This window comes from Camelus dromedarius, chromosome 4 (genome assembly GCF_036321535.1).
Source record: "Camelus dromedarius isolate mCamDro1 chromosome 4, mCamDro1.pat, whole genome shotgun sequence".
In the NCBI taxonomy this organism is placed as follows: domain Eukaryota; kingdom Metazoa; phylum Chordata; class Mammalia; order Artiodactyla; family Camelidae; genus Camelus; species Camelus dromedarius.
In genome coordinates, this window is record NC_087439.1 from 91,813,732 (window position 1) to 91,838,428 (window position 24,697).

At 57.7% G+C, this 24,697-nt stretch overlaps 1 protein-coding gene across 1 annotated transcript; it reads right to left on the reverse strand.

Annotated features, from left to right (window-relative positions):
- ECEL1 (endothelin converting enzyme like 1) lies at window positions 1-8,421 on the reverse strand. The gene is made up of 18 exons (XM_031452411.2): window positions 8,309-8,421; window positions 6,452-7,338; window positions 5,759-5,827; window positions 5,543-5,653; window positions 5,373-5,465; window positions 5,056-5,180; window positions 4,236-4,458; window positions 3,663-3,761; window positions 3,343-3,417; window positions 3,030-3,133; window positions 2,713-2,771; window positions 2,585-2,636; window positions 1,980-2,047; window positions 1,670-1,794; window positions 1,291-1,356; window positions 833-928; window positions 553-629; window positions 1-422 (listed from the first exon to the last, which is right to left on the reverse strand). The coding sequence occupies exons 2-18, from the start codon at window positions 7,235-7,237 to the stop codon at window positions 323-325; spliced, it is 2,328 nt and encodes a 775-aa protein (XP_031308271.1). The 5' UTR covers window positions 7,238-7,338; window positions 8,309-8,421; the 3' UTR covers window positions 1-322.
- Window positions 8,422-24,697: the final 16,276 nt, after the last annotated feature.

Here is a 24,697-nt window from a genome sequence, read left to right on the forward strand (position 1 = left end):
AACAGTAGAGCAGCTTTATTGACCAGACTTAGCAGCAAGACACAGCAGATGTGGGACCTGTACAATCCAGCCTGGCCGGGGGTCTGTCTCCCGAGGGCCCAGTCTGGGGACCTTAGTAACTCTCCCATGCCCTCCCGGAGCCCAACCTCATCCCTGCTCTGGTCTCTCCTGAAGTAAGGGACAGCAGGGGGTGCGGGTCCCAGGGGTGCTGAGAAGGAGGGTGGTGCCCCAAGTGGGCCAGAGCCGGGTCCATGCCTGTCCCGGCAGCCGGCGGGAGGCGGTTCGTGCAAGGCAGGAGGGGCGTGCGGGTGGGTGGCCAGGCTCACCACACAGAACACTTGTGGGCAGGGTTCATGGGTGAGTCCTTGGGGCAATGGAAGGCCCGGCCGAACTCCTCGAATTGGGACACACTGCCCAGCACCCTGGGGTAGGGGAGAGACCCACAAAGTGTGGGTCCCAGCGACAACCACACCCCACCTGTCCCTTCCCACTCCCAGCTGCTCTCACCCTAGACCCAAGGAGGGGATGAGGCCCACAGGCAGGTGGGCGTACCTGTAGTGCTCCGGCGCGTGCTTGTCCGTCAGGACCTGCAGGTAGATGGACTGCGACCGCCGCTTGATGCACCAGTTCTGGGCCCCGAAAGGAGTGGAGGGGAGGAGCAGGGAGATAAGGCCACGCATCCACTGACCAAGCCCTGCAAACCACCCTCTCCACACACTAGGACTTAATCCCCCATCAGAACCCACTGGGCCATGGCCTCTGAGGGGCGGCTGATGGGAGACTGGCAGGAAGCTGTGTCCCTTGCCCCTCCAATAGCCCCCATCTGCTGCACCTGGGCAAAGGCGATGAAGAAGAGCTGGTTGTGTGTGTACTTGAGCCGGTGCAATGGGTGCTCAGGGCCGTGCTCACGCACCCACTTCTGATAGGCCTGGGGGTGCAAAGCATGGAGCCCACGACGGGCCACCTGACACCCTCCGCCCAGTCAGCCCCTCACCGGCCCCGCTCCGCACATCACCCACCATGCTGAGCCCCGGGTTCCCTGCCTTCTTCCCTCCCCAGAAGGTTAACCCCCGGCAGGTGCCACCCTCTCCAGACAGACTCCCCTGCTCTCCCCGAAGGCGGGGGCCAAGGAATCCCTCTTCCTTTGGACACTGGGCCCAGCACAGCATCTCCCCCTAAGACCAGAACTCAGCAGGAGAGGGAAGGATGGGCCACTAGGTCTCTAGCTCAGTTCTTATTGGCCCCCACTGCTCCCCGTGGGGAACGGAGGGCCAGGCAGGGGCGGCTCACATAGTAGGCAAGCTTGAGGCCGCCCATGTCCGCAATGTTCTCTCCAAGTGTGTGCTTCCCATTCACCTGTCAAGAAGGGAAGAAGATAGAGGCTGCCCAGGGCCCTCTGGCCTCCCTCAGGTCTTGCCTCTCTGGGCCCCTTCCCCTGCTCCTCCCTCCCTTCCCCAGGAGATTGGGGTGGGGTTTCCCCCACTTTGTGCCCCTTCTGTCTTCCCAAGAGCGCTGCTCCAGGTGGCTGTGTGAACTCATCCATGTGCCCTGGCGGCTGTGCAGGGACCTGGAGTTTGTTGAGGCATACGAGAGTGCATGGGGATGTGTGTTCTCCTAGTCCGTCCTGACAAGGCCTGAGTTACCCAAGAGGCAGGGAGGGGGGTCTCACCCGCTGGTTGTAGACAGTGAAGTTGTCATAGAGGTGGACAATGCACTCGGCCTTGCGCAGGAAGCGACTGTAGGAGGCCTCCGTCCACCAGTGCAGCAGGTTGCCTGAGCGGTCATACTGGCCCCCTGTGGGCACGAGTAGGGTGGGCTGAGACTGGCCTTCACCCCAGAGCCTGGCTGGGCACCAAATCCCTCCCCATCCAACCACCAGCCAACTGGCACAGGGAAGCCACAGGGCCTCAGTCAGCCCTCACCACCCCGCTCCCCAGTGCAGATCCTCCACCACCCCTCAGGCCGCCCGCAGGCCTCACCCCAGTCATCGTAGCCATGGGTCAGCTCATGCCCGATGATGGTGCCGATGCCCCCGTAGTTCAGAGACCTGGGCCCGTGGCAGCAGCGTCAGGCCCCAGCTTCACCCGCCCTCTGAGAGCCCCAGGCTACGGCCACAAGGTAGCCCAGGGAGGCAGTGTCTGCACGGTCCCAGGACACTTGTGCCTCAGCTTCCTCGTGGGATATGTATAAGGGGCCAATGACCTGTGCAGCTGTCTTTTAGGAAATAACATCTAACAGAGCTGGGCTGCGGGGAGGAGGCAGGGTTGGAGGGAAACAGGAGGGAAACTGAGGCACCTTATGTGGGATTTGGCCTTTTCCTCATCACTAGGATTGTTCCACTTTTGAAACACCCAAAGAAGCCTCAAACCAGGTAAGGAAGACTCAGGACATTTAAAAGAATGAAAAAAAAAACCTACACATTTTTCTATATAACCAAGGATGAAGTGGGACCATGGGGACCCAGGATTGCAGCTGTCATGACTCCTGTGTTCAGCCCAGACTTGGGGCGGATTGAGCAGTCCCCACCCACCCTGCACACAAGGCCACAGCCATGGCTCTGATTCACACCAGGTTTCATACTCACTGCGGAAAGTCAGGGTCGTACAGTGTGGGCTGCAGGATGCCAGCGGGGAAGACTACAGGGAAGGCATGGTTAGCGGGAGTCCTGCCCCACCTCCAGGCCCTACCCTCTGTCGGGACACACCCTCTTACCCATCTGGTTCTTGTTGGGTAGATAGTAAGCATTGAGTGCCTGAGGGGGCAGGAGCCAGCTGTGAAACAAGGCAGGGGTCAGCTGGGGGACTCCACACTCCCTCCCCCACCACCCCTACTTCCTAGCCTGCTCCTCCTTAAAGGCTGCCTTGGTGTCCCAGCCTACAGGCTGATCCTCCATCCACAACCTGTGCAGACACGGTCCTCCCCACACTACATATCTGTGAGGCACTTTGCCTCACAAACCTCCTGGCGTTGGTAAAGAGCCCTCTCCCCATGGCACCCCCTGGCCCCCCAGCTCCAGGCCAGGCACACACGTGGACTTGTCCACCTCCTGCCGGATCTTCTTGACTGAAAGCTGGATGCTGAAGCGGATGCTGTTCAAGATGTTCTTGAAGTAGGTCTTCTCGTGGACCTCAAACTGCACAGGGGATGGGCAGCACTCAGTGGCAGGCCGGGGCAGGGCCAGACCAGCACCAAGCAGACTCCATGCCCTCCCAGGGTCTGGTGGCTGAGGGGCTGTGGCTCCTTCTCTGTGGTGGTGGCTGGTCTCCATGGGGGTCTTGGCCATGGGCCTGGAGAAGCTGGACAGGTCAGGTGGGGCAGGGCAGGGTCAGAGGGCAGGCCCACCTCATACTCCTTGTCCACGGCCTCGGGTTTGAGCAGGAAGTCTGGGTAGCCCACCATCACCATCATGTACTGGAGCTGCAGGCAAGAAGGTATGAGTAGGCCAAGGCCTCAGAAGATAGCTCCCCAGCCCCTAAAAGAGAAAGCTCCATGGCCAGCCTAGGGGTGAGGCTCAAGGAGGGAGGAGAGCAGGCCAGGTGATGCCAACTCCACAAGAGACATCTTTGTCTCTTTTGTTATTCCAGCACTTCGCACAAAGTAGGCATTCAATATGTGGAGCCAACAAATGGGAACCAACAAATGGGAACAAGGTGTCACTGCACCTTGGCCCGAGCAGCCGCCTTGGTCTCAGCATCCATCCAGTCCAGCTCCTCCAAGCGCTGGCCCAAGATATACTTGATATCTTCTACTAGCTGCTGTACCTGCAAGGTCAAGGGTCAGGGATCAAAGGTCAACCCAGGGGGCCTTAACCCTGAGCTCCCAGCACCTGGCACAAGGGGTACCCCCTAACATTCAGCACCACTTCCTAAGCCCAGGACTTGGTGCTCAGCACCAAGAGGAGACGTCACAGTCTGGAAGGGGGCAAACTGCTCCTGCAACCATCACGTACACTCCTACAGCCATGCCTACTGGGCATGGGAGAGAAGGGTGGGCAGGAGCTTGGTGGGGAGGGCCTCCAGTGGCTGACAGACCAAGTAGCCTGCCTGGAAGAAGAAGCCTGGTGAAGAGAGTCCTGGAGGCTCAGAGAGGGCTGAGCCCTCAGCTGGGCTCAGTGCCCCGAGCTGCAGGGGGATGTGCAGGGCCCCCCCCCGACACCCCATGTTTGGACCAAGCCATGTTAAGAACTTCATGCCCTCAGTACCTGTACCCCACCCCCAAGGCCAGGGCAGCCTGACCTTGGCCTTGCTGGCAGCTGAGAAGTGCTCATGGACAAAGAGGGCGCCAAGCGCCATGCCAAAGTGACGGTTGGCCTGGCCCAGGCAGACACGTGCCAGCTCCTGTGGCTTGTCACTGCCCTCCATCTCACGTGCCAGCTCGTGCAGTGCCTCTCGGAATGGCGGTGACAGGTGCTCACTCAGGACCACAACCACGCGCCACACCAGATAGTTGTGCAGGATCCTGAGGGCCAGGTGAAGCAGCTGGGTGTCCTAACAGGCTCCTGTGCATGGGTGCCCCACCTCACACCCCCCAGGCTGGGGTTGGACAGAGCACCTACACAGACTGAACATCATTCCAGGCACTCCCAGCCCCAGTCAGGGAGGAGGGCTGGGCCACACATGACCGGACATACTTCAGGCTCTCAAGCAGATGGGGCAGGGGACAGCACTGTTTTCTGACTTGCCATGGGGTGGGAGAGTGGGTGCTTGGGGTGACTGCTTGACTCAGAGCTGGCCTTGAGAGGCTTCTGCTCCTTCCTCAAAGTGGCCCTAGGGGAACAGAGCTGTGGCCACAATTTCCTTTCTGATATTAAACTCACTCAAGCTTCACCAACCCCAGATGAGGAAACTGCAGCCAGGGTCCCACAGAGTGGGCAGGACAGCCAGGTCTGAACCTAGGGATCTGGACTCCTATTCCATTGCTCCTCGATTGCCTCACCAGTGTGGCTACTGGACAGAGGTGGAAATGGGAACTCAAAGCTCACCAAGCAGATAGGTCTGGGGTGCAGGGAGGGGCCTGGGGGCAGGTGAGTAGCAGGTGGGTGATTGACAGCTGTACCTGTGGGGCGTGGAGCGGATGAGCTGGGACACCTGCTGCATATAGTCCGTAGCCAGCAGTACCACCTCCTCATTCTCTGAGAAGTCCTCCTGGAAGATCTGGTCCAGCAGCCACTTCCACTGCAGCTGTGGGGCCATGGATGGGGACAGTGGGCCTGGGTGTGGCAGGGACCACAGAAGATAAGGAGTGGGCCGTGGAGAGGCAACAAGAGGACACCAGAGTCCACGGCCATGGTAGACCTTGCTTGTCCCTGGGAAGGGGATGACCCAGGAGTTCCAAGATCAGCACCTCCCCTACCAGGGCTGGGCCACACTCACGTGGGGGGTGATCTTCTGCAGCTGCCCCAGTGTCACCTTATTGTACGTGGAGCTAACATCTCGCCGGAGGTCATCATACTCTGACACTGTGATCTGGGAATGGAGGTCAAAGTTGATCCAGCCCTGCCCAAGGCTTCCCGCCCCCAGTCCACAGCAGTCTCCCTGCTCACATTGGCCAGCCGCTGCTCCAGCTGCAGGATCTCCTGGGCCTTCTGCTCCACAGCCTCGGCACCCAATAGGCTGAGCAGGCGCTCCATGAACACCCGGTAGGCTGCCAGGATCTGCACCAGGAGTGGGCATACCAAGGGTGGGGACCAGTTTCAGGCCCTGGTCTATGCCTCCTGGAGCCCCAGGCCTTCCCTCAACCCCATCCCATGCTCCCACACCTTCTCGCTCTCCTCATCCTGAGCTAAGTACAAGGTCCTCTCTGGCAGAGTGAGCCCATCCTGGTCAATCTGGAGAGAAAGATGGGGGTCAGGGGTCAGCACTCCCAGTTTCTGCAAACAGACTGAATTCCCATCCAATGCCCACACAGAGGACATGCCAGATATCCACTGTCACGAGCCCCAGGAGCACAAAAACAATAGCCCCTCCCTCAATCCAAAGAAACTGGTCTAAGTGCAACCCCTGACCAGTCTAGTTTGGAGACTGAGTTGGGGGGCACTCCGCAATCTTTCCTCTTGTAATCCTTCACTTTCCCCACCTGTGAGGAGCAGAGCCATACTGACAGTTGGCACCTCCCACACGCCCCCCAGGCATTCCAGCCCGCCCCAGCCCTGCAGGCCTGTCACCACAGCTCATCAGTACACCCCTCCCTCCATGCTCTCACAGCCTGCCAGAGGGCTGGGAAATTGCGGCTCCCGTGGCTCCGCTAAACATCGCAATTACTGGAGGGAAATTACTTGTGCCCTCCTCCCGCGCTCTGCCGGTGCGCGTTTCCCTCCACTCCTCTCCCCTCCCCTTCTGCACTGGTCTCCTGGGCACACAGGACGCGCATGGCATGCGTGCAAGGCCTAGGCGCCCCTGGTACCTGCCCGCTGGCGGGGTGCCTGGGGGCGGGGTTGGGGGGGCGCACTCACGCGAATGACGTAGCGCGAGGAGTTCCTGTCGTCCAGGCTGACAGTGAGCGAGAAGAGCGCGGCGGCGCTGTACACGCCCTGAGCCTTGTACAGCAGCCGGTTGAGGTCCCAGCGCGCCGCCGCCCCTGGGCGTTCTGCTATGCCACCTAGGTCCCAGCCCCCGCAGTCTTCGATGACCTCCAGCATGGGCCGCGGACCCAGCCGCTCGATCTCTCGCATGTCGAGGCAGGAGCGGAAGAAGGCGCGCACCTTGCGCTGGGCCATGCCACCAGGCCCACCCCCTGGCCGCGCCAGGAGGCGCCGCAGGCGCTCCTCGTTCTGCTCGCCGATGGCTGCAATGGTGCCGTAGGTGAGCTTGTCGTCCGGGATGGCGTGGCGCCGCAGCCAGCCGCCGCATGCGAAAGAGTAGAAGTCCTGGCACGGGTCTATGCTGGCGTCCAGGTTGGCAGCCAAGAAGCGGGCGGCGCGCGCGAAGGCCTTGCGCTCCGGACAGCCCTCGGAGCAGGCGGCGCCTCCCCCTGCTCCCGGGCCCAGGTACTTGAGCGCCAGCATGGCAGCCAGAATGGCACAGAGGCCCGCGGCGAACACCAGCCCCGACAGCAGGCACACTTCGCGTCGGTTCCACCGGGGCAGCCCGGCCCGGGCCCCCGTGGAGCTGCGCCCAGCACCCAGCGGGAAGCCGGGGGGCAGCGAGGTCCCACGCGCCCCTCCCGCACCGCATCGGCTCACGTACTTGACCTCCTGGAACTCGTCGTAGTGCGCTGTCATCGAATACGGGGCCTCCATGGCGCCGCTGGCACCCTTACACAACCTTTGGCGATCTCCACTACAGAATGCTCCTGGCCTCCCGGCTCCTAGCCGGCCTCTGCATGGCCCCCAGGCCGCAGCTGCAGGAAAGGAAGACACAGGCTCAGAGAGATTCTGGGGCCCAAGGGGGCCCACGAGCACGATGAGGAAGGGCACAGGCTTAGGTCCAAAGGCTGGAGGCCACCCCGAGTCCCTAATAGCGAGATGGCCTGGAGCCTGGCCCCCTTTCACCACTCAGAGAATAAGAGAAAGGGAAGCCTCAGACTGGCCGCCGCCTTCTGCACGCACAGTGGCGTCCCCTCTCCCCGCACACATATGTTCACCGCAGGTTTGGGAGGCCCCTGAAATAAAAAAGGGTGGGGAGCACCGGTCAAGGGGCCTGGCACGTAGTAGGCCTTCAATGAAAGGCTGTTTCCCTTCTCTTTGCATTTCTTGTCCACGACCTGCTTCAGCCAAGGCCAGGGGAAAGGGAAAAGCGGAGGCTGGGGAAAAGAGGTGTGGTCAGCAGGGCGTCTATGCCAACCTTGAATCCGCCTTCAGCTTTCCGCACTGGCACTAGACGCCAGAGAAAGCAGCTAAAGAATCCAACTTTGTTCTCGCGGGTATCCGCAGAGCCACCCCCAGCCCCTTCTTCTCTATTCAATGGCCAGAACGCCAGCAGCCCCTTTCCCATGCGGCCCGGCCCGGCGCGCCGTCCAGCCCAAGATCAGGAAGAAACCCAGACGGCCTTAAAGAATCCGGAACCGGTTCCGTCCCCCATTCTGACCCCCGGCCACTCCCGGCTTCAACAGGTTCTCTCTAGAACCTAAACTTGGACGAAGTTTCATCTTCGATGCGGAGCGAGCTGGCTCTGAGCGTGGAGCCTCTCGTGCTGCGCCGCGCAATCCGCGGAGCGGGAGAGCCCAGCCCGGAGTCGCAGCCGCAGCCCAAGCCGGAGCTGCGAAGACGCAGACAAAGCCTGGAGGCTCCGCGCGGCGGCGGCGGCGGCGGCGGCGGCGGCGGAGGTGGCTAATGGTAGCCGTAGCGGCAGCGGGCTCGGGTGCCACTTACCCGGCAGGAGCCCGCCCGGGCCGAGCGGAAACAGAGCTGATCGAGCGGGAGCCGGGGCCGAAGCCGGGGCGGAGCGGGGCAGGCAGCCGCTCTCTCCGTGCGCCCGTATCCTTCTCTGCCGCCTCCCGGAGCTGCGCAGCCCGCCGGCCCCGAGGGAGGGGGCGCGCCGGCGGCTCCACCCTCCTCTGCCCGCCCCCCGCGCCCCCTCCTTCTTCCTGCCTCCATCCAGGCTACCTGTCAGCTCAGTGGCAGCTCGGGGGCGGGGATGGCGAAGGCGGCTGCGGGAACACGCTCCCGAGGGTCTGACACAGGCTTTGGGCTCGAGGATTCCAGGTTCACCCGTGTCCTGAGAGAAGTGAGGGCGCGCCAGGTACTCCCGGAAAGGGGTCCCCTCTGATCCAACGCCCCTACTCAGGGATGCCTACCAGCCCTCAGGAAAGGGGCTCAAGCTGAAGATGAGGAGGCTAGTGGGCCATTACAGCCACAGGACTGGAGCATCGCCCAGGCAGGAGTCCCGAAAGGCTGTGGGTGCACTTGAATAGTGCCTGTAACTCCTGGCACACCGCCTGCAGCAGAGCAGGCGTCCATAAGGGGGTTTCCTGGTCCTCCCTTTTAGCTCCTGCCCATGTCCAGCCCTCCGCGGGCGCCAGGGGTTTTGGTTCACCCTGCCCCTGATGGAGGAAGAGCCTGAGAGGCTGCTGCAAGAAAGGGCCACAGGGCTGAGACTGAGCGCCTCCCCCAAAACTTGGCTGGCCTGGGTCCCCACTGCTCTGGAAGCCCCTGGGGAAGGAAACGACTGGAGAGAAATGAAAGAGCCCACCCTGCAGGAGCCAGGGAGGGAGGGAGTCCACCTGCTCTGCACAGCAGCTCCAGCTCTCTAACTGGGTCTTGGGCCTCAGGACCTTGGTATTTGGGCTGGTGGGAGGACAGGTCAGGTAGGGGGGCTAGGAATTATTCATCCAATCCTTTATCCTGGTTCAACCTCCTTTTTTAATGTGGGACCTCCCTCCCTGGACACAGGGCCTACTTCCCCCTGGCTGACTCACCACTGCACTCAGTTTCTGGTCCATGTGGGGCACAGGTAACTCAGGGCTTCTTGGATGAATGATACTGTTTCTGGAGTCTCTGCCATCTCCACCCTGCCCTCCCTTTCCTTCTGCTTCCAGTGTCCCTAGCAGGGGACCCCACAAAGCAGCGGCACTCCCAGGCGTGGTGGTTTCAGCTTGCAGGACTGGCCTAAACAACTAAACAACATTAGAGACAGCCCAGGACTGCTATAGAGCCCCATCTGATTAAAACCACAATGAGGCAGTGACTAAACAACTCGATACTCTGTCCCCTCCCTGAGGTTGCTCATTAGTCCAGAGATTGGCCCCTGGCCTTGAGTGAAGTGGCCACCTCTGTCCCAGTTCTGTCTGTCCCTTGTGTGTCCATCTGTTCACCTCTAAGCCACCTTCTGGATATTCTTTGCCTCCACCTCTGACCATCTCACGGTCCTCCTTTGACCCAAGTGTTCTTCTTGGGTCTAATTAATTCTACCCATGGGAGGTGGGATTATGTAAAATGTGGTGATTCCATAAAGGAGGGGAGGGCAGGGCAGTGGCAAAGTGGCTCTTTGTGCTTTTAATCTGCATTTTTCCCTCAACGTTTTGTCTCCAGGAGGATAATTTTCCAGTCTTTTCAGGCCCTGATTGGTATCATTTCTCCAGCAATGACAGCTTTTATTTTCCCTGAAATGAATGTCATGAAATTTCCAAGAAATATAAAAATGGATATTGTCTCAGGGAGCTGACTCTCTTCTAACAGAAAGGCACAAAGGCAAACCTGCTTCCCCAGGGATGCTGCTGCTCCAGCCACTGGAGGGTGGGGAGCCAGGCCCTCAGCTCGCCCTCCCCGCCTCCCTCCCAGGTCAGCTGTAGGACCCCCTCCTGGCCATCCCTCTCCCAGAGTCTCAGCTGCCGTTGATCTGTTCCTGTGCCTCCCCATTCCTGGCCAGGCCATCCTGTCTGCCTGCCTCGCTCCATCTGGCCTCTCTGTACAGCACCTCATCCTCCACACCCAGCCCCAGAGGCTCCCCCAGGGCTGAGCACAGCAACCAGGGCTCACAGGAGGTGACTGAGGACTGGGCCCATGACCACTCAGTCCCAGTCCCCCCAGCACCGCCCACCAATAAGGGTGACCATGCCCCGCCTCCTGTGCCCTTCTGTCCCTTCTCAGAAAGGGAAGCTGAGTTGAGGCCTCATCTGGCCTCCAGCTGCCTCAGTCTTTTTGAGAGTCCTGGGGTGCCCCTCCCATTGTCAAAATAACTCCCTGAGGAGCAAGAGAATGAGAGGACCCAGCCCAGCCCTGAGGAGGTAACTGGATTCCCATTTTGGGGTGGAGGGGAACAGGGGAGCACTGACAAGAGCTGATTGGTGAGAGAAGGGGGCTGGGGGCAGAGGTGAGGGGACCCTCTACGTCTTCCCTTCCCAGATCCCATCCCACCCCATGCTGGGTGGGCATCATGGGTCTGGATTCTAGGAAAGGGGCACAGAGCAGCCTCTTCTATGTCCCACTCTATGGGGACAGCAGTCTCCACACTAATGACTCACGTCTATTAAGCTTCCACCAGATGAGTTGCTAAATGCTTGACTTCAAAGGAGGGCTGCCATCCTGGAGGCAGCCTGGCCCTGCCTGGAGCCCATCCTGATGAGACTCATTTCTGCACCTATGGGGAAGGACTGGGCCCCATCTGCCTGCTGCTCGAGCCTGAACCCCCTAGCTCTGCCTCTGATCTGGAGATGACCCCGGCCTCCACCCTGCCTGACTGGCTCCCCCACCCCCACCAACAGTGCTGTGGAATCTTCCCTGCCCAGGAAAACATCCCCCACAACCAGCTTCCTGGCCTCCGGCTGGCCTCCCAGGACTCATCCCATCTATTATTCACAGCACAAAATGGATTTTTAATTTGAGAAATGAAACGACTCTCCCAAGTGGCTGGGGTGGCAGGGAGGGGGCGGGGAGAGGCTGGAGCCTTGGGGGGGGGGGGGCAACACGGTGCTGACTCAGATTCCTGTTGGAAAGCTGTGTGTCCACAGCAGCTCTGGGGGATCCCTAGGGCCTACGTACCCCTACACCCAGCCTATTCCTCCAGTCTGTTGCTATCACCAGATGGGGTGAAAGGTGACCATCACTCCTGCTGAGCTCCGAGTGGGGTCTGCTCCTGGCCAGGCAGGGCGCTAGGGACTCTGCACTCTGCTTGCTGCCAGATCCCTGGGCTTGGAGGGCAGCCCTTGGGCTCCCTGGCCTGGTCCAACTCCTCCCCAAACTTCCTGGCCATCACTGGGCTGAGCTCAAGATTCTCCCCAGAGCAGACCACCAGCTGATCTCCTCTGCTAGGTCCCAACACCTTGCTATGCCCACTCCAACCTGGACAGCTACCCCAGGCCCCACACTGGCCTCCAGCTCCCAGAGCCCCTCCTCACCCCCAGGATAGAACTTACACCTAAGTGGCCCAAGGCCGTGATCTCTTCCTGACCTCTGCTCTGCTCTGTCTGTCTCCTGATCCCCTACCTCTCTTCCCTGGTCACTTTGTTATATTTTCATTTCCCAGAACATAGCAGGCTCTCCCTCACCTCAGGGCCTTAGCACTTCTCCCAGAACCTCTTCCATTGGCCAAGTGCCACTCATCCTTCTTGAGGTGCCAGCTTTCCTCTCTGGTCCTGTGCTAGTTCCGTGGACCTGGGCTCGCTCTTCCTGGGCCCCAGCTATGCTTCCTGCTTAGTAGTTGTATAGTTTACTCAACTGTGTAGCCCAGAGCAGGGCAGAGACAGTGCATCTGATAGACATGGAACGTTCTCACACAGCTGTGTTCGGCCTATGAAACGGCCATTTTGAAGTATTCCCCAGGAAGGCGATTTCCATTCCCACTGTGCAGAGACTCTTCTTTGGGGTCATCTACCAACCTCTAGATCAGGTTTTAAATTCATTATATATATATATATATATATATATATATATATATATATATATATATATATATATATATATGTGTGTGTGTGTGTGTGTGTGTGTGTGTGTGTGTGTGTGTATGTATACATTCTTGTTTTAAAAGACTTAACCTAAGCCTGTTGGGGGCCTGAAAGCCTTCCCTCACACACATCCCCTTCCCAGTCTTTCCCAAGGTAAGGTAAGCTCTTGACTACCTCAGTATGAGCATCTAGGCACCTGCCAACGTTGCTTTCTTTTTCTTTTTCTTTTTCTTTTTCTTTTTCTTTTTAATAACTGAGACACCAGGAGATATGTGATTTGGTGCCCTGTACCCACAGGCCTCCACCAGCCTCTCCCACACAGAAGTCCCCATTGTCTCCATCCCCAACCCAGGGACACAGGTGGTCTTGCCCATACCTGTCTGGTCTCCAAAGCCCAGGCCTTGTCTGGTGTCCTGCCTCTCACTCTCCCTCTCAGCCCACCCCGCCCGCCCTCCCTGCTCCAGCTCCACTCCATCCCCTGGAGGCTCTGCCCAGGTGGTGGCACAGCCCCTCAATTCTGACCCCAGGTTCCATCTGTACCTGCGGCTCCAGAGGCTCTCCACATTCCAAATCCAGCTCATCTTTCATTTCTCCTCCTCTTCCTCACTCCCTACTTCAGGCCCAAGTCCCAGCATCCCACTCTGGAAAGGCTTCTCTCTCCCCTCCTCCTTCCCAGCCCATCCTGTGCCAGTTCTGGCCCTTAGTTCTCCATTCCTGACTGGAGGAAGGGGGTGTCTTCCCTTTGCCCACCCAGACACTGCTGCTGCCCCCTGCCCGTTCCCGCCCCACACCCTCCGGGACCCTCAGCATGGTTTCTGAGGCTTCCTTGGTCTGGCTCCAGCCCCCTTTCTAGCCTCCTCATTCAAGGTTCCCTAATTCCCACCTCCTGAAGGGGATTGTACCCCCACCTCGGTGCCTTTGTTATACGTCCCCTCTGCCAGAGTGCCTTTACCCCAGCCCTCCTGTCCCCCTTTAGGTCTGTCTCAAGCTTCCAGGATCCCTGGGAGTCCCCACAGCCCCGCGGGTCCTCACCTGAGGGAGGCAGCTGAGACACATGCCCTGTGTGCCCAGCCTGGAGCCTGGTCCCTGGCCTGGGCTGACCGGAGCAGACCTCAGCTGGGACCTGGATGCCCTCTAACCAACAGCTATGGTGGGCCCTACTCCCCCCCCCGCCCCCCGTAACAGATGTAGAGCATCTCCTATGCGCATGCTCTGTCCAAGCTCTCTGCGGGCTTCACCACACTGAGTCTCACAGTGAACCTGCCAGGGGCCCCTGTCACTGGCCCCAATTTACACAGAGGAAACTAAGGCCCAGAGAAGGAAAGAAAGTAGCCCAGGCTCACCCAGCTCAAAAGCACTGAAGCTGAAATTTGAACCCATGTCTACAGCATTCACGCAGACTCCGAGCTGGGAGCCAAAAGGACAGCTCTGTAGGGAGCGGGCAGGGCACTCAGAACCCACGTGAAGGCAACATGGGGCCAGGGGCCAGGCTGTGAGCTCCATCCAGAACTGCGTTGGGGGTAAGGAATCTGGGGAGCCAGGCGGGTGCCAAGGCTGGCTTTGCCCAGAGACTTCAGGAGGGATCTCAGGGCCTGACGCTTAGCCTCGGCCTCCCTTCCAGATACCCCACCTCCAAGGGCCCTTCCTGGACCTCCCTGATTGAAGCGCCCAGTCATTTTTTGTCTGTTGTCCTGGGTGCATGTATAGTATTTGACATTATCTTGTGACCTGGCATTTTCGTGGTCTCTCTTCCTCAGCTCTGTTGAGACCCCAGTTTTTCCAACCTCATCCCTCCTGCCCTGCCTGAGTGGGAAGGCCTTGGCCACAGGCCATTGGGGGTGTTGGCCAGGTTGACAGAGCCAAAGCAGGGTGGTGACCATGGGGTCAGGGAGGAGAGGGAGGAGAGACTCTGAGGTCTGAGGCCTCCAGCTCTGACAGGCCCCTTAGGCTTTTATTTGAATGAACAGGACACAACAGAGGCAAGTAAGGCTGTAAGGGCTGGGGGAGGGGAATAGGAAAGTGAACCCCAGAGCCTGGAGCACCCCTTCCTGTCAGGGTACCCACAGCTCGTTGCTTGTGATAGCAAGGAGGAGGGCTTGGAATGGGCAGAGCCCAGAGAAGCCAGCAGGCCCTGCAGAGCCCCTTCCTTGCCTCACAGGGTCACTGGGTTGTGGTCCCCTCCCCCAGCACTCCATCATCATTTCAAGTGATCAGAGCTGAAGGGGATCATTAGCTAATTAAAGCCAAGGCCACTAATTGTCCCTTGTAGGAGAGAAAGCAGGACTGCAGAGGGAAGGAGACAGCAGGCTCAGAGGGACTCAGAGGGGCCGGGCATAGGGCCCCTGCCCTGGGCAGGGCCTCCATCTAGGCTGTGTGTATAGGAGAGGGCTGTGTCCTTGGTGTGGAACTGTGGGATGGGGGCAAGAGCCCGGACTCAGAGCTCCCATCCAACAACTGTGCGTCTTCGTGAACATCCACACCCGCTTCTGCCTACCGCCCGCCCGCCTTGGATTGTGAGCTGGGGTGGTGTGTGGTGAGGGACTCCCACAGACATCCTCTGGATGCTGTGATAGGTCAGATTTGAGGACAGGGAGCAGGATGCTAGGGTCCCAGGCCCCAGGCTGGCCCCGAGGAGGAAGTCTGCCTGCCAAATAAGTGTCTGCCCTCCCCTCCACCCCTTACAGCCTGAGGCAGGTGAACTATCAGCAGTGGTGCACATCCACATGTCCGAGAGGGCCAGCCACACCTGGTGCCGCCCTTAGCCTGGCACCGATTCCCGCCTAGCGGGATGTCCCAGGGCCTTCTGTCAGAACTACCAAATAGGGTTGTTGGTTTCCTATTCCTGTGTAATGAATTACCACAAACATAGCAACTTAAAACTAGACAAATTTATTGTCTCTGTAGGTCAGAAGTCCAGGCGCAGCATGGCTGGATTCTCTGCTCAGGGCCTCACTGGGCTGAAGTCCACATCCATTGGGGCTGGGTTCTCCCTTAGGGCTCAGGCTCCTCTTCCAAGCTCAGGGGTTGTGGCAGAATTCAGTTCCTTCGGTTGGAGAATCAAGGTGTCCCATCTTTTCTGGCTGCCAACCAGGGGCTGCTCTCAGCTTCCAGAGGCCACTGCATCTCTTGCCTTGAGGCCCCTCCAACTCCAAAGTCACCAATGGAAAATCTCCCCCACATTGAATTTTTGTCATGCTTAGATCTGTCTTCCTCTCATCCACCAGCCAGAGAAAGGCTGCTTTTTCTCTGCTTTTAAAGGCCCCGTATAATTAGGTCTGATAATCTCCCCATCTTAAGGTCAACTTGTTTGGAATCTTAATTACATCTGCAAAATTCCTTCGTAACAGTACCTAGATTTATGTTTGGTTGAATAGTAGGGAGAAATATGTCTGTACATCAGGGTCCAGGAATCGTGGGGGGCATCTTGGGATTCTGCCTGTCACAGAAGTTATGAGGGAAAGAGCTAAGGCCTGGTAAGAATACTAGCAGCTGACTTCTGGGCCAGGTCTTGGGCTTCAAGTTCTAAGTTATCTCCTTTAATCCTCAGCACAATTCTAGGAGCAGGTGCTACTAGTGTCACCATTTTATAGAGGCAGAAACTGAGGCCGTGAGAGGTTAAGTGATTTTCACAGTCACACAGCTCGAGAACGGTCAAGCTGGGATACTAGGGTAATACAACGTCTAAGCCAGCTCTTACTGTGTTCTCTTAGGAAAGTTGTATAACCTCTCTGGGCCTCTGTGGAAAAAGGGAAATGAAGTCCATTTTCCATGGAGAGGTAGGCCAGCCTCCAGGGCCCACACTGCCGGGGATGGGTGGGGTCTGGCCTGCGCCATCCTCATCTCAGTGGTCCTGAGGGGTGCTTGATTGGCACTTATGGCACTCAGTGAGATGGAGTGGGACTGGGGTCCCTGATGTCAGCAGTCCAACTGCAGCCATTCTGGCTTCTTCAACCCAAAGACAGAATGTTCCCAGGCACTGAGGCTAGGAGGCTTACGGTTACCACGGGGCCCCTGACACAGACATAGGAACCCCAGGATTAATGGCCAGGAAATTGCTGATCACAAGCAGGCTAGTCTCCTTAGAGAACCAAATAGGGGCTTTCAGACCTTTGCCCAAGGGTGGGCATGTGTGTCTGGAGCGGGTGCCTCGCCCACATCCAGGCTCTGGCTCTCTTGACTCAGCTGGACAGGCTACTGCTCTGGTGAGAGAGGGACCCAGAGAGGTGGCAGTGGCCGCTGCCTGCTCCCCCTCCCCATAAGAAAGACTGTCAGTCAACCCCAGCAGGCCCCCACACAATCAGCCTCCTCCCACCCACCCTCTTCGCCCCTATGCTTGAGCAGCCTCCCTCAGTAACGGGGCTTAATCATAACATGCATTAGCTAGGGCCTGCTGCCTGCAATTACTGCTTCAATCAGCCACCCACCACCCTCCGCCCCCAGCCTCAGGCCACCTGTGGGGACATCCTGCCCCACCCTCCCTGGCCCCCTCCCCAAATGCAGGGCAGGTGCCCCAGGCTCTGCAGTTGGAAAGAGAAGTGACCCCTGGCAGTGAGGGGGCTGGGGGTGGGGGTGGCCAGCGGCCAGAGGACAGAGAGCTACAGCTCAGGGTCACAGGCAATTATTTTAAAAGCCTGTTGGACAAAAAAATAAATAAATAAATAAAAGCCTGTTGGAAACTGCGCTGCCTTCCCAGCACAGCGGCGGGCTCATCCTGAGGGTTGCACTGCCCCAGGTTGCTGACACGCTTGCATACACACATGGGTGTTTACATGTGCTAGTTCCACCCCCCATGCAAGCATACACACACAAACACACACACATACACACACACACACAAGGATGGGTGTGTGCCAGGGCACATGGCAGTGGATGCATAGCCCTAGGGGGCCCACATGGACCCCAAAGAGTTGGGTACTGGCTGCCTCCAAGGTATGGACGCACAAGGAGGTTCACCTGAGTGACCCTTTGCACCCCTGCCCCCTCCAAGCACAGACTGCCTCCTGTCCTTTGGCTCCCCTAGCCCAGCCATGAGGCACAGGGGGCCTGAGCTGAATTGGATGACTGCCTGTTCCATCCAGCCTCAGAGCTTGAGTGGGGGCTGGAGAAAAGGGGAGAAGGCGGACCTGGCAGGGGGAGGGGTGGGGGAGGGGACTGCTGTTGTGCTGTGATTCTTTCTAATTGCTGTTTTGCTGAGAGGTAATTAAAATCCCTTTTTATTTCACACGTCAGAGCCCTCACCAGCCTGTGGAGAGGGCACAGGGGGAGGCAGAGAGGTGGGGGCAACCGAAGGCTGGCTGCCTGGCACAGTGAGGGGACAGAGAGGTGGGTCTTCTGAGCCCAGACTGCCAGCCCAGTCTGCCTGCTAGGAGGACCAGTGACAGCAGTCCCCAGCCCAGCCCCTGACCCAGCCCATGAGTGCCCAGGGGCAGGCCCTGGCCAGGATGTGTGCAGCCCACCAACGCCAACAAAAGCCACACCTCCCTATGCCTCCTAGATGCCAGGCATTGTGCTGAGCTCCCAACTCATAGGATTGTTACCAAAATAACTACCACCGGGTAGATACCATTATTATCCCATGTCAGGACAGTGATAAAACTGAGACTCAGAGATTAAGAAACAGCTGAGATCACCCCCCTCTAACCACAGTGGTAGAATTGGATTTGAAGAGGTCTGATGCCAAACTCCGAAGTACTATATCAGCCTGACCACTTCAAGCCACATAACTGTCTGCTTCGGCAGAGCCTGCCACAGTTCCACAGCCCTACCCTGACCCTCCTCAAAGCCTAGAGGGAAGGGCCACAGCCTTCGGACCCCTGCCCAAGGCCCACACATGGTATGGTCACCTGCTGACAAGTCACTTGGGACAAAACTGGAGCTTGCCCTGCCCATTGAGGCCTGTGGACACTCCCTGAAGTCTGGGTGGGGCCAAAGGGCCATGGCCAGATCAGAGCCTGGACTACTACCCAACCAGTGTCAGGCTGGAAAGAAGCAAGGCCCCCTGCCTTCTCCTAGGCTGTCTGGGGGAGGTGGGTTAATAGCAACTGGGCCTCACTGGGTGGGGCAGGTGCAAGGTCACTGACCAGCACCTCTCTGTTTCATATGCCACTCCCTTTGCCTTTTCTCTCCCTTCATGTGGGCCAGGAGTTGTGTCACCCATCCTTTTCATCATCACCATCTCCGCCACCATCAGCACCACTGTCACCATCCATTATCTTTGCCATCAGCATCATCACCGTCATATTTATTTTCACCAAAATCATCACCATCATCATCATCATTACAGTTATGAGCATCATCACCACCACTTTCTCAATTATCATCATCATTTCCATCAAAATGACCACCACCATCATTGCCACCAGGGCTTACACTGTACCAGGCACTGTTCAAACAATGGGTATTTTATCTCACTGAATCCTCATAATATCTAAGAAGTAGGTGCCAGTATTATCCTCTCATTTTACATTTAAGTAGGGGGAAACCAAGGCTTACAATGAAGGAGCTTGCCCAAAGTCACAGAGCCAGGAAGTAGCAGAGGAAGGACTTGAACCAAAACTGCTTGATATTAGAGCCCAAAGGCATAACCACTACACATCACTGCCTCTAAGTTGAAGAACCTGGAGAATCAAGCCAGAGGATGAGAAAAAAGTTCAGCTTCCCAGGGACCCAGAAGCAGCTAGCCACCCCATTGCCCTGCTGGGCCTTGGCAGCAATCCTACCCCAAGCCTCCTTCTGGCTCAACTTTGCCAGGGCTGGAGATAGGCGAATGGTCAAAAGGAGCCATGTGACTCAAGAAGCTGGATTCTAGTTTTGTCCCTAGCCGGACAGAGTCCGGACAGCCCCATCTCCCTTGGCATCCCCTCATTTTCCAGGCCATGTCTCTGGGGGCTTATTCACCTCTTGTGCATGCTGGCCAAGCTGAGGATGGACGGTCAGGCCTGGTGGGGGAAGGGCACGGAAGTGGCAGCCCAGGGAGAGGGGCAGAGCAGGCAGGAGCCCAGCGGGGCCTTGGGTGATATCTCATGACACAGGACTAGATTGTGGCCAAGAGAGAAAGCTCCCTCCCAGCCTGCCAACCTTCTCTCTTCAACCCAGGGCATTGGCCTTGTTGTGTTGATCACTCAAGGGGGCCAAGAGGGCAGTCACTCAGGTCACTTAGAGACCAGCCAGGCACCTGCCGCCTTGCCTGAGGTCTGATGGGAGTGAGAGACAGGCTGGAGACGGCAGAGGAAGGACTGAGAGCAGGTGCCCCACTCTCTCAAGGGCAGGCATGGTGACCCTGTGTCCTTGGAGCTCAATGCACCGCCATTTATGTGTAATCAGGTCAAGGAAGCAAGACAGGAAGGGAAGAGAGAAGGATTGCTGAGCAGTGCGGAGGTGGCCAGGGACCCCCCGGGGTCTGCAGGAGTGAGGGAGGGACAGTCTCAGCTACATGCAGCAGCCGGGCCAGAGAGCAGGGAGGGGTTTTATCCATCATGTGTCCCCAGTGCACAGTGCTGGCACTAGAAGGTACTTAATATTTATAGAATGAAAGAATGGATGAAAACAATTTCAGGATTAGAACTGTCCCTCAATAGGACACGACATCCAGTGAGGTAGCTTCCATCACTGGAGCAAAAGGATTAAAAATCTCAGGCTCTAGAGTCAGATGAATAAGGATTAAATCCTAGCCCCACCATTTCCCAGCTGTGATCAGGTCACTTGGCCTCTTTAAGCCTCAACTTTCTCATCCAAAAATGGGGACAATAATGTCTATCTGATATCATGTACAGGTGGGGAATCCTTATATAAGCACCTCTAGGAGGGAAGGCTGGGGCCAGCTAGAAGCCCACAGCCTCCTTCCCACATCATCCTCCAGGCACCTAGGGACCTCCTCCTACACCTCATTTCTCTCCACTGAGGAGCAGCTAGGCATGGCTGAGCCCAACAAGATGAACTCCCTGGCCGGCTGCCCCAGTACAGAGAGAAACCCCCATGGGGAAGGGCCAGGAGGTAGGATGGTGGGCAGAGACTTCAGGAGCCAGGCTCCTGAGGGGTTTAGGGGTTGCTGGGACACCTGGGAAGGGGGCTCCATGGAGGCCAGTGGAATCTCAGACCAGGGAGTGAGTCTTCTCCCTGACACCCACTGAGCTGCCTTGCTTGAGTCCTCAGTTTCCTCATCTGTAACATGGGAATAATTACAGGCTCAAAATCTCAGGACAGTTGCTGGGTTTATAAGAGGTGATCCTGTGAAAGCCCCCCAGCAGCATGTCTGGCAAACACTGGGGCCCCAGCCATACACACACATACACACACACACACAAACACACACACACACACACACAGACACACACACACCCTCGCAGCTGTCCATTCCCTGGGCCTTGCTGGCTCCTCGGGAGGTGGGGGGAGACCTGGAGCCCCACCCTCCCCCGACCCCCATCCCCTCATCCCACACATCTGTGGCAGTGATGCACACTGCTCTTCCTTTCTGTCAATGTTCTCTGCCGGTTAATGGGCCAATTTTTTAGCATTACGGAGATTTGGCCAATTTGGCTGCCCTGACAGAAAGGCTCAGTGAACAGTTGCCTAGGGGGTGGGGGTGGGGTGTGGAAGCAAGGGTGGGAGAGGAGGAGGATGAGAAGGAGAAGGGAGTGGAGATCTGTACCTCCTCTCAGGCTGCTCCCAGCCAGGCATGTCTAAATTCTGGGCAAGGGAGGTGGAGTCAGTGGAGAGATTACAGAGATAATTAGCCCCACTTATGCCCCCCACCTACCCCCTCCCACCGTGCACTGGCCCTGTGCTGAGCACTCTGCATATATTTTCTCTTTTAATCCTCTAATAACCCTCTAAGGCCAGTTCTATTATTTGCTCCATCCTTCCTGGTGTGGAACTCAGGGACAGGAGACTCGGAGCTGGCCCAAGGTCACAGAGCCAGGAAGTGATGGAGCTGGAATGTGAGCTAAGGCTGAAAGCCAGCCCTTTGAACCATTCCTGAGCTCAGTTTCTAACTAAAGGCTGAGAATTAGACCAGGACCCCTCCACCCATTCACCCACCTACCCCCACCTATCCAACTCCCTCTCCCCGCAGCCAGGCACACACCACACACAATCTCCAAAAGCCTCAGCCTCTCCAGGCTGCTGGGGATCCCTATCAGGCACTCAGAGATCCCCATGTCCTTCCCCTCCTGGCTGAGGGTGCCTCAGCTTGAAGCCCCCAGACCCAGCATCTCTGCAGAGAGGGCCTGAGCACCACAACTGTCAGGCATGAGCAGGGGTTCCAGCCCAGAACTGTACCCTCCCTTCCTTCCCAGGCTGTGGGCTAGGGTCCCCATACCAGCTGTGGCTTCTGGAGCACCTCCTGGGGTCAGTGCCAGGCTGCAAGTGGGCATCAGCTGTGCCCACCGCACAATCTGGGCCCTTCTGGGGGCAAGGAGGCAAATCTGCCAGGGAGGTTGGGAGGGGAGGGGAGGAAAGGGGAGGGAAGGAAAAGGGAGGGGAGTGCCTCTGGGCTGGAGGAGGGGGCTGCTGGGCTCCAAGCATTAAGCGATCAGAGAGCACAATATTTCATTGCTGGCAATCGCAGCCAAGACATCAACTACTTGGGGAGAGCAGCCTTAAAAGCCTTTTGATTTTATTTCTTCCACTTCATTTTTTTTCCCCTTTCCTTGCTGGTGTCCTTGACAAGGCCTCCCTTCCCCCTCTGCTGGCCCCTCCTCTACGCCCCTGCAGGAGGCCGGGGTCTCTGGGGCCTGGGAGCCTACAGGACCTCCCGGCCAGATCCAGGGCCCTGCGTGTGTGCGCACGTGCATGTGGATGTGCGGCTGGGAGACTGCTGTGGTCCCCTGTGTGTGTACCTGGGCAGCTCTGTGTGCATGCCTAGAAGTATGCTCCTGTGAGCACACGTCTGTGTGCATGCCTGAGTGCGTATACACATACGTGAACCTCGCTGTGCATGCACCCACCAGAAAGCTCCACCAAGGTAAGAGACAAGGGAGCAAGGCAGGGGCATGTTGCAAATTCAGAGAGCAAAGAGGAGGGGGGGCGGGGAGGAGAGGAGGAGGGTGCACTCTTAGAGGAGTCAGCTTTGTTGGACCAAATCGTGGACCCAGTGGAGACCTCCCAGGGCCAGGGCGTCCCCAAGGGGGCGGCGCACGGAGACACAGGTGTGCACCCGCATACACGGGCGGACACACGTACATGCAGGCACACACTCACTGCAGAGACCCGGGCGGGCCAGCTCGCTGCGGGACTCCTGGCCCGGCGCCCGTGACGTCAGCAGCTGGACCGTGACGTCACCACCCCGCCTCTGCCCGCGGGGAGCTCCATCTCCGCCTAATGGCAGAAGACTCGGAATTGCACATCTGTCTTGTCGGGAATTAGTTAATTGAATCAAACGACCCGAGCTGCCGCAGCGACCTCGGCCTTGGCCCAGAAGGGGGGCTGGGCGGGCCCATGGGTGAGTTGTACTCAGCCTCGAGCGAGGCGCGTCTAGGGGATGCTCACCTAGACGGGCTGGGAGACCAAGCTCTCTCGGGAAATATGGTAGTTGTCCCGCTCAGCACCTCATCCTCTCCCAAGACAGTGAGGGCAGAGACCGAGGGCCTGTCACCCGCTGAGGGAACTTAAGGGGCTAGACTTCTGCGGACACCGCAGCCCGCCCCTGCCCCAGGGCTCTCGGGCCTCCCGCCTCACATAACCTATAGGCTTGACCTCCCTCCCTTCTACGCTCGCCTCCGCCCAACGCTGCCGAGAAACGCTGCTAATTCCCGAGCCAGCCTGCCAGCGCGGCGGTTCCCGCCCCCCTCCTCCGCTTCCCCCCGACCCCCGAGCATCTTGGGATTTGGAGCCGCCGCCAGGCAATTTGTCGGAACTGTTTAAGCGCCCAGGAGATTTCTTTGTCCCGTCCCCTGACCCTGTGTCCCTTATCTCGGGCGCTCCTGGCCCTGCCCCCATAGTCCTCCCTCTCTCTTCCCGCACCTCCATCCTTAGGTCATCCCTCCCTCACGTTTTTATTCCTAACTCACAAGAGACAGCACCGGAAAGACGTTAAGAAGTAAGGCTCTCAGAGATATCCGGGTTCCAGTCCCAGCTGTGCCTCTTGTGAGTTTCGAGACCTTGACACATCTCTTAACCTCTCCAAGCCCCACTTTCCACATTTGACACTAGGATAAATAAAAAGAACATATCTTATTGGATAACATTACATAATATATGTAAAAGGCTTAGAACTTAATCCGATTTTGGTAACCAATACTTTGTAGTTTTAAGGAGGATGCAGAACTGTCATGGGGGTGCAGTTTCTCTAGAAGGGTCACTGGGCAATTGATGAGAGAAAGCACCACACTGTGGGCTGTGGTGACCTGAAGGGCCAAGGAGTCTAGCAGGTGCTTCCAGGTGGGCAAGGCATGGGTCCTTAGTGATGGGGAGGCCCACCCACGCAAGACTCCCACCTGGAACTCAGGCTCCAACTCTCTCTGCTCCTACTAGGGCCCAACAGAGCCCCACTGGTCCTCTCTCATTAATTCCACAGGTTTACCTAACTTCACAGTTTCACACATTGTCAACTTAATCCTAAATGCTTAATCCTTGAACAATATCATCCCATTTCACAAATGAGAAAGCAGAAGTTCAGAAAGGTTAAGTGACTTGCCAAAGGCCTCACAGATGTCATGGCATAGCCAGGATTTGAACCCAACTTCTCTGGCCTCAAATGTCAGCCACTCTCTTCCTCACTGCTGTGCCTCCTGCTGTGAGGGCCACTCAGTTGCTAGGAGATAGCAAGCCAGTGGTTACTATGGGAACCAGGCCTATGTGGAAAGTGAAAAGAGTTTGTGTCCAGGCAGCAGCAAGAAGGCTCCAGGTGGGCTCCACAGCACCTTCCCTGCCCCTCCCATGGAGGCAGCTCTTGGCTTTCAGCTTTGGGGTTAGAGTTCCAGGCGGCAGATGATCAGTGATAAGGCCAGAGAAAGGTGCCATGAGGGGGGGGCCCCTGCAAATCAAGAGCCCTGATGGAGGATGTGGTCCCAAAGATGGGGCTGAGGGGCAGACAAGCCAGGCCAGGGAGCCTCACACTACTGCTTCCCCCAAACTGGCTGAGTGCAGATCTGAGCCTGTCCCTGGGAAAAAAGAGAAAAGGAGGGTGGGACCATGGTGAGGTACAGAGCTGTGCCAGAGGGCTCTAGACCTGGACAAACACCTCAGTTTTCTCATCTGTAAGAGGGGAATGATACTAGCCCCTCTCCACAGATACTATGTTGAGAAAATTAACAAAAATACAAAGCACCATAACTGATCCATAGACTTCACTAGCTGTGTGACCTTGAGCAAGTCCCTTAGCCTCTCTGAGCCTTTGCAAATGAAGATAATAAACAGTACCTGCCTCCTAGGGTTGTAAAGA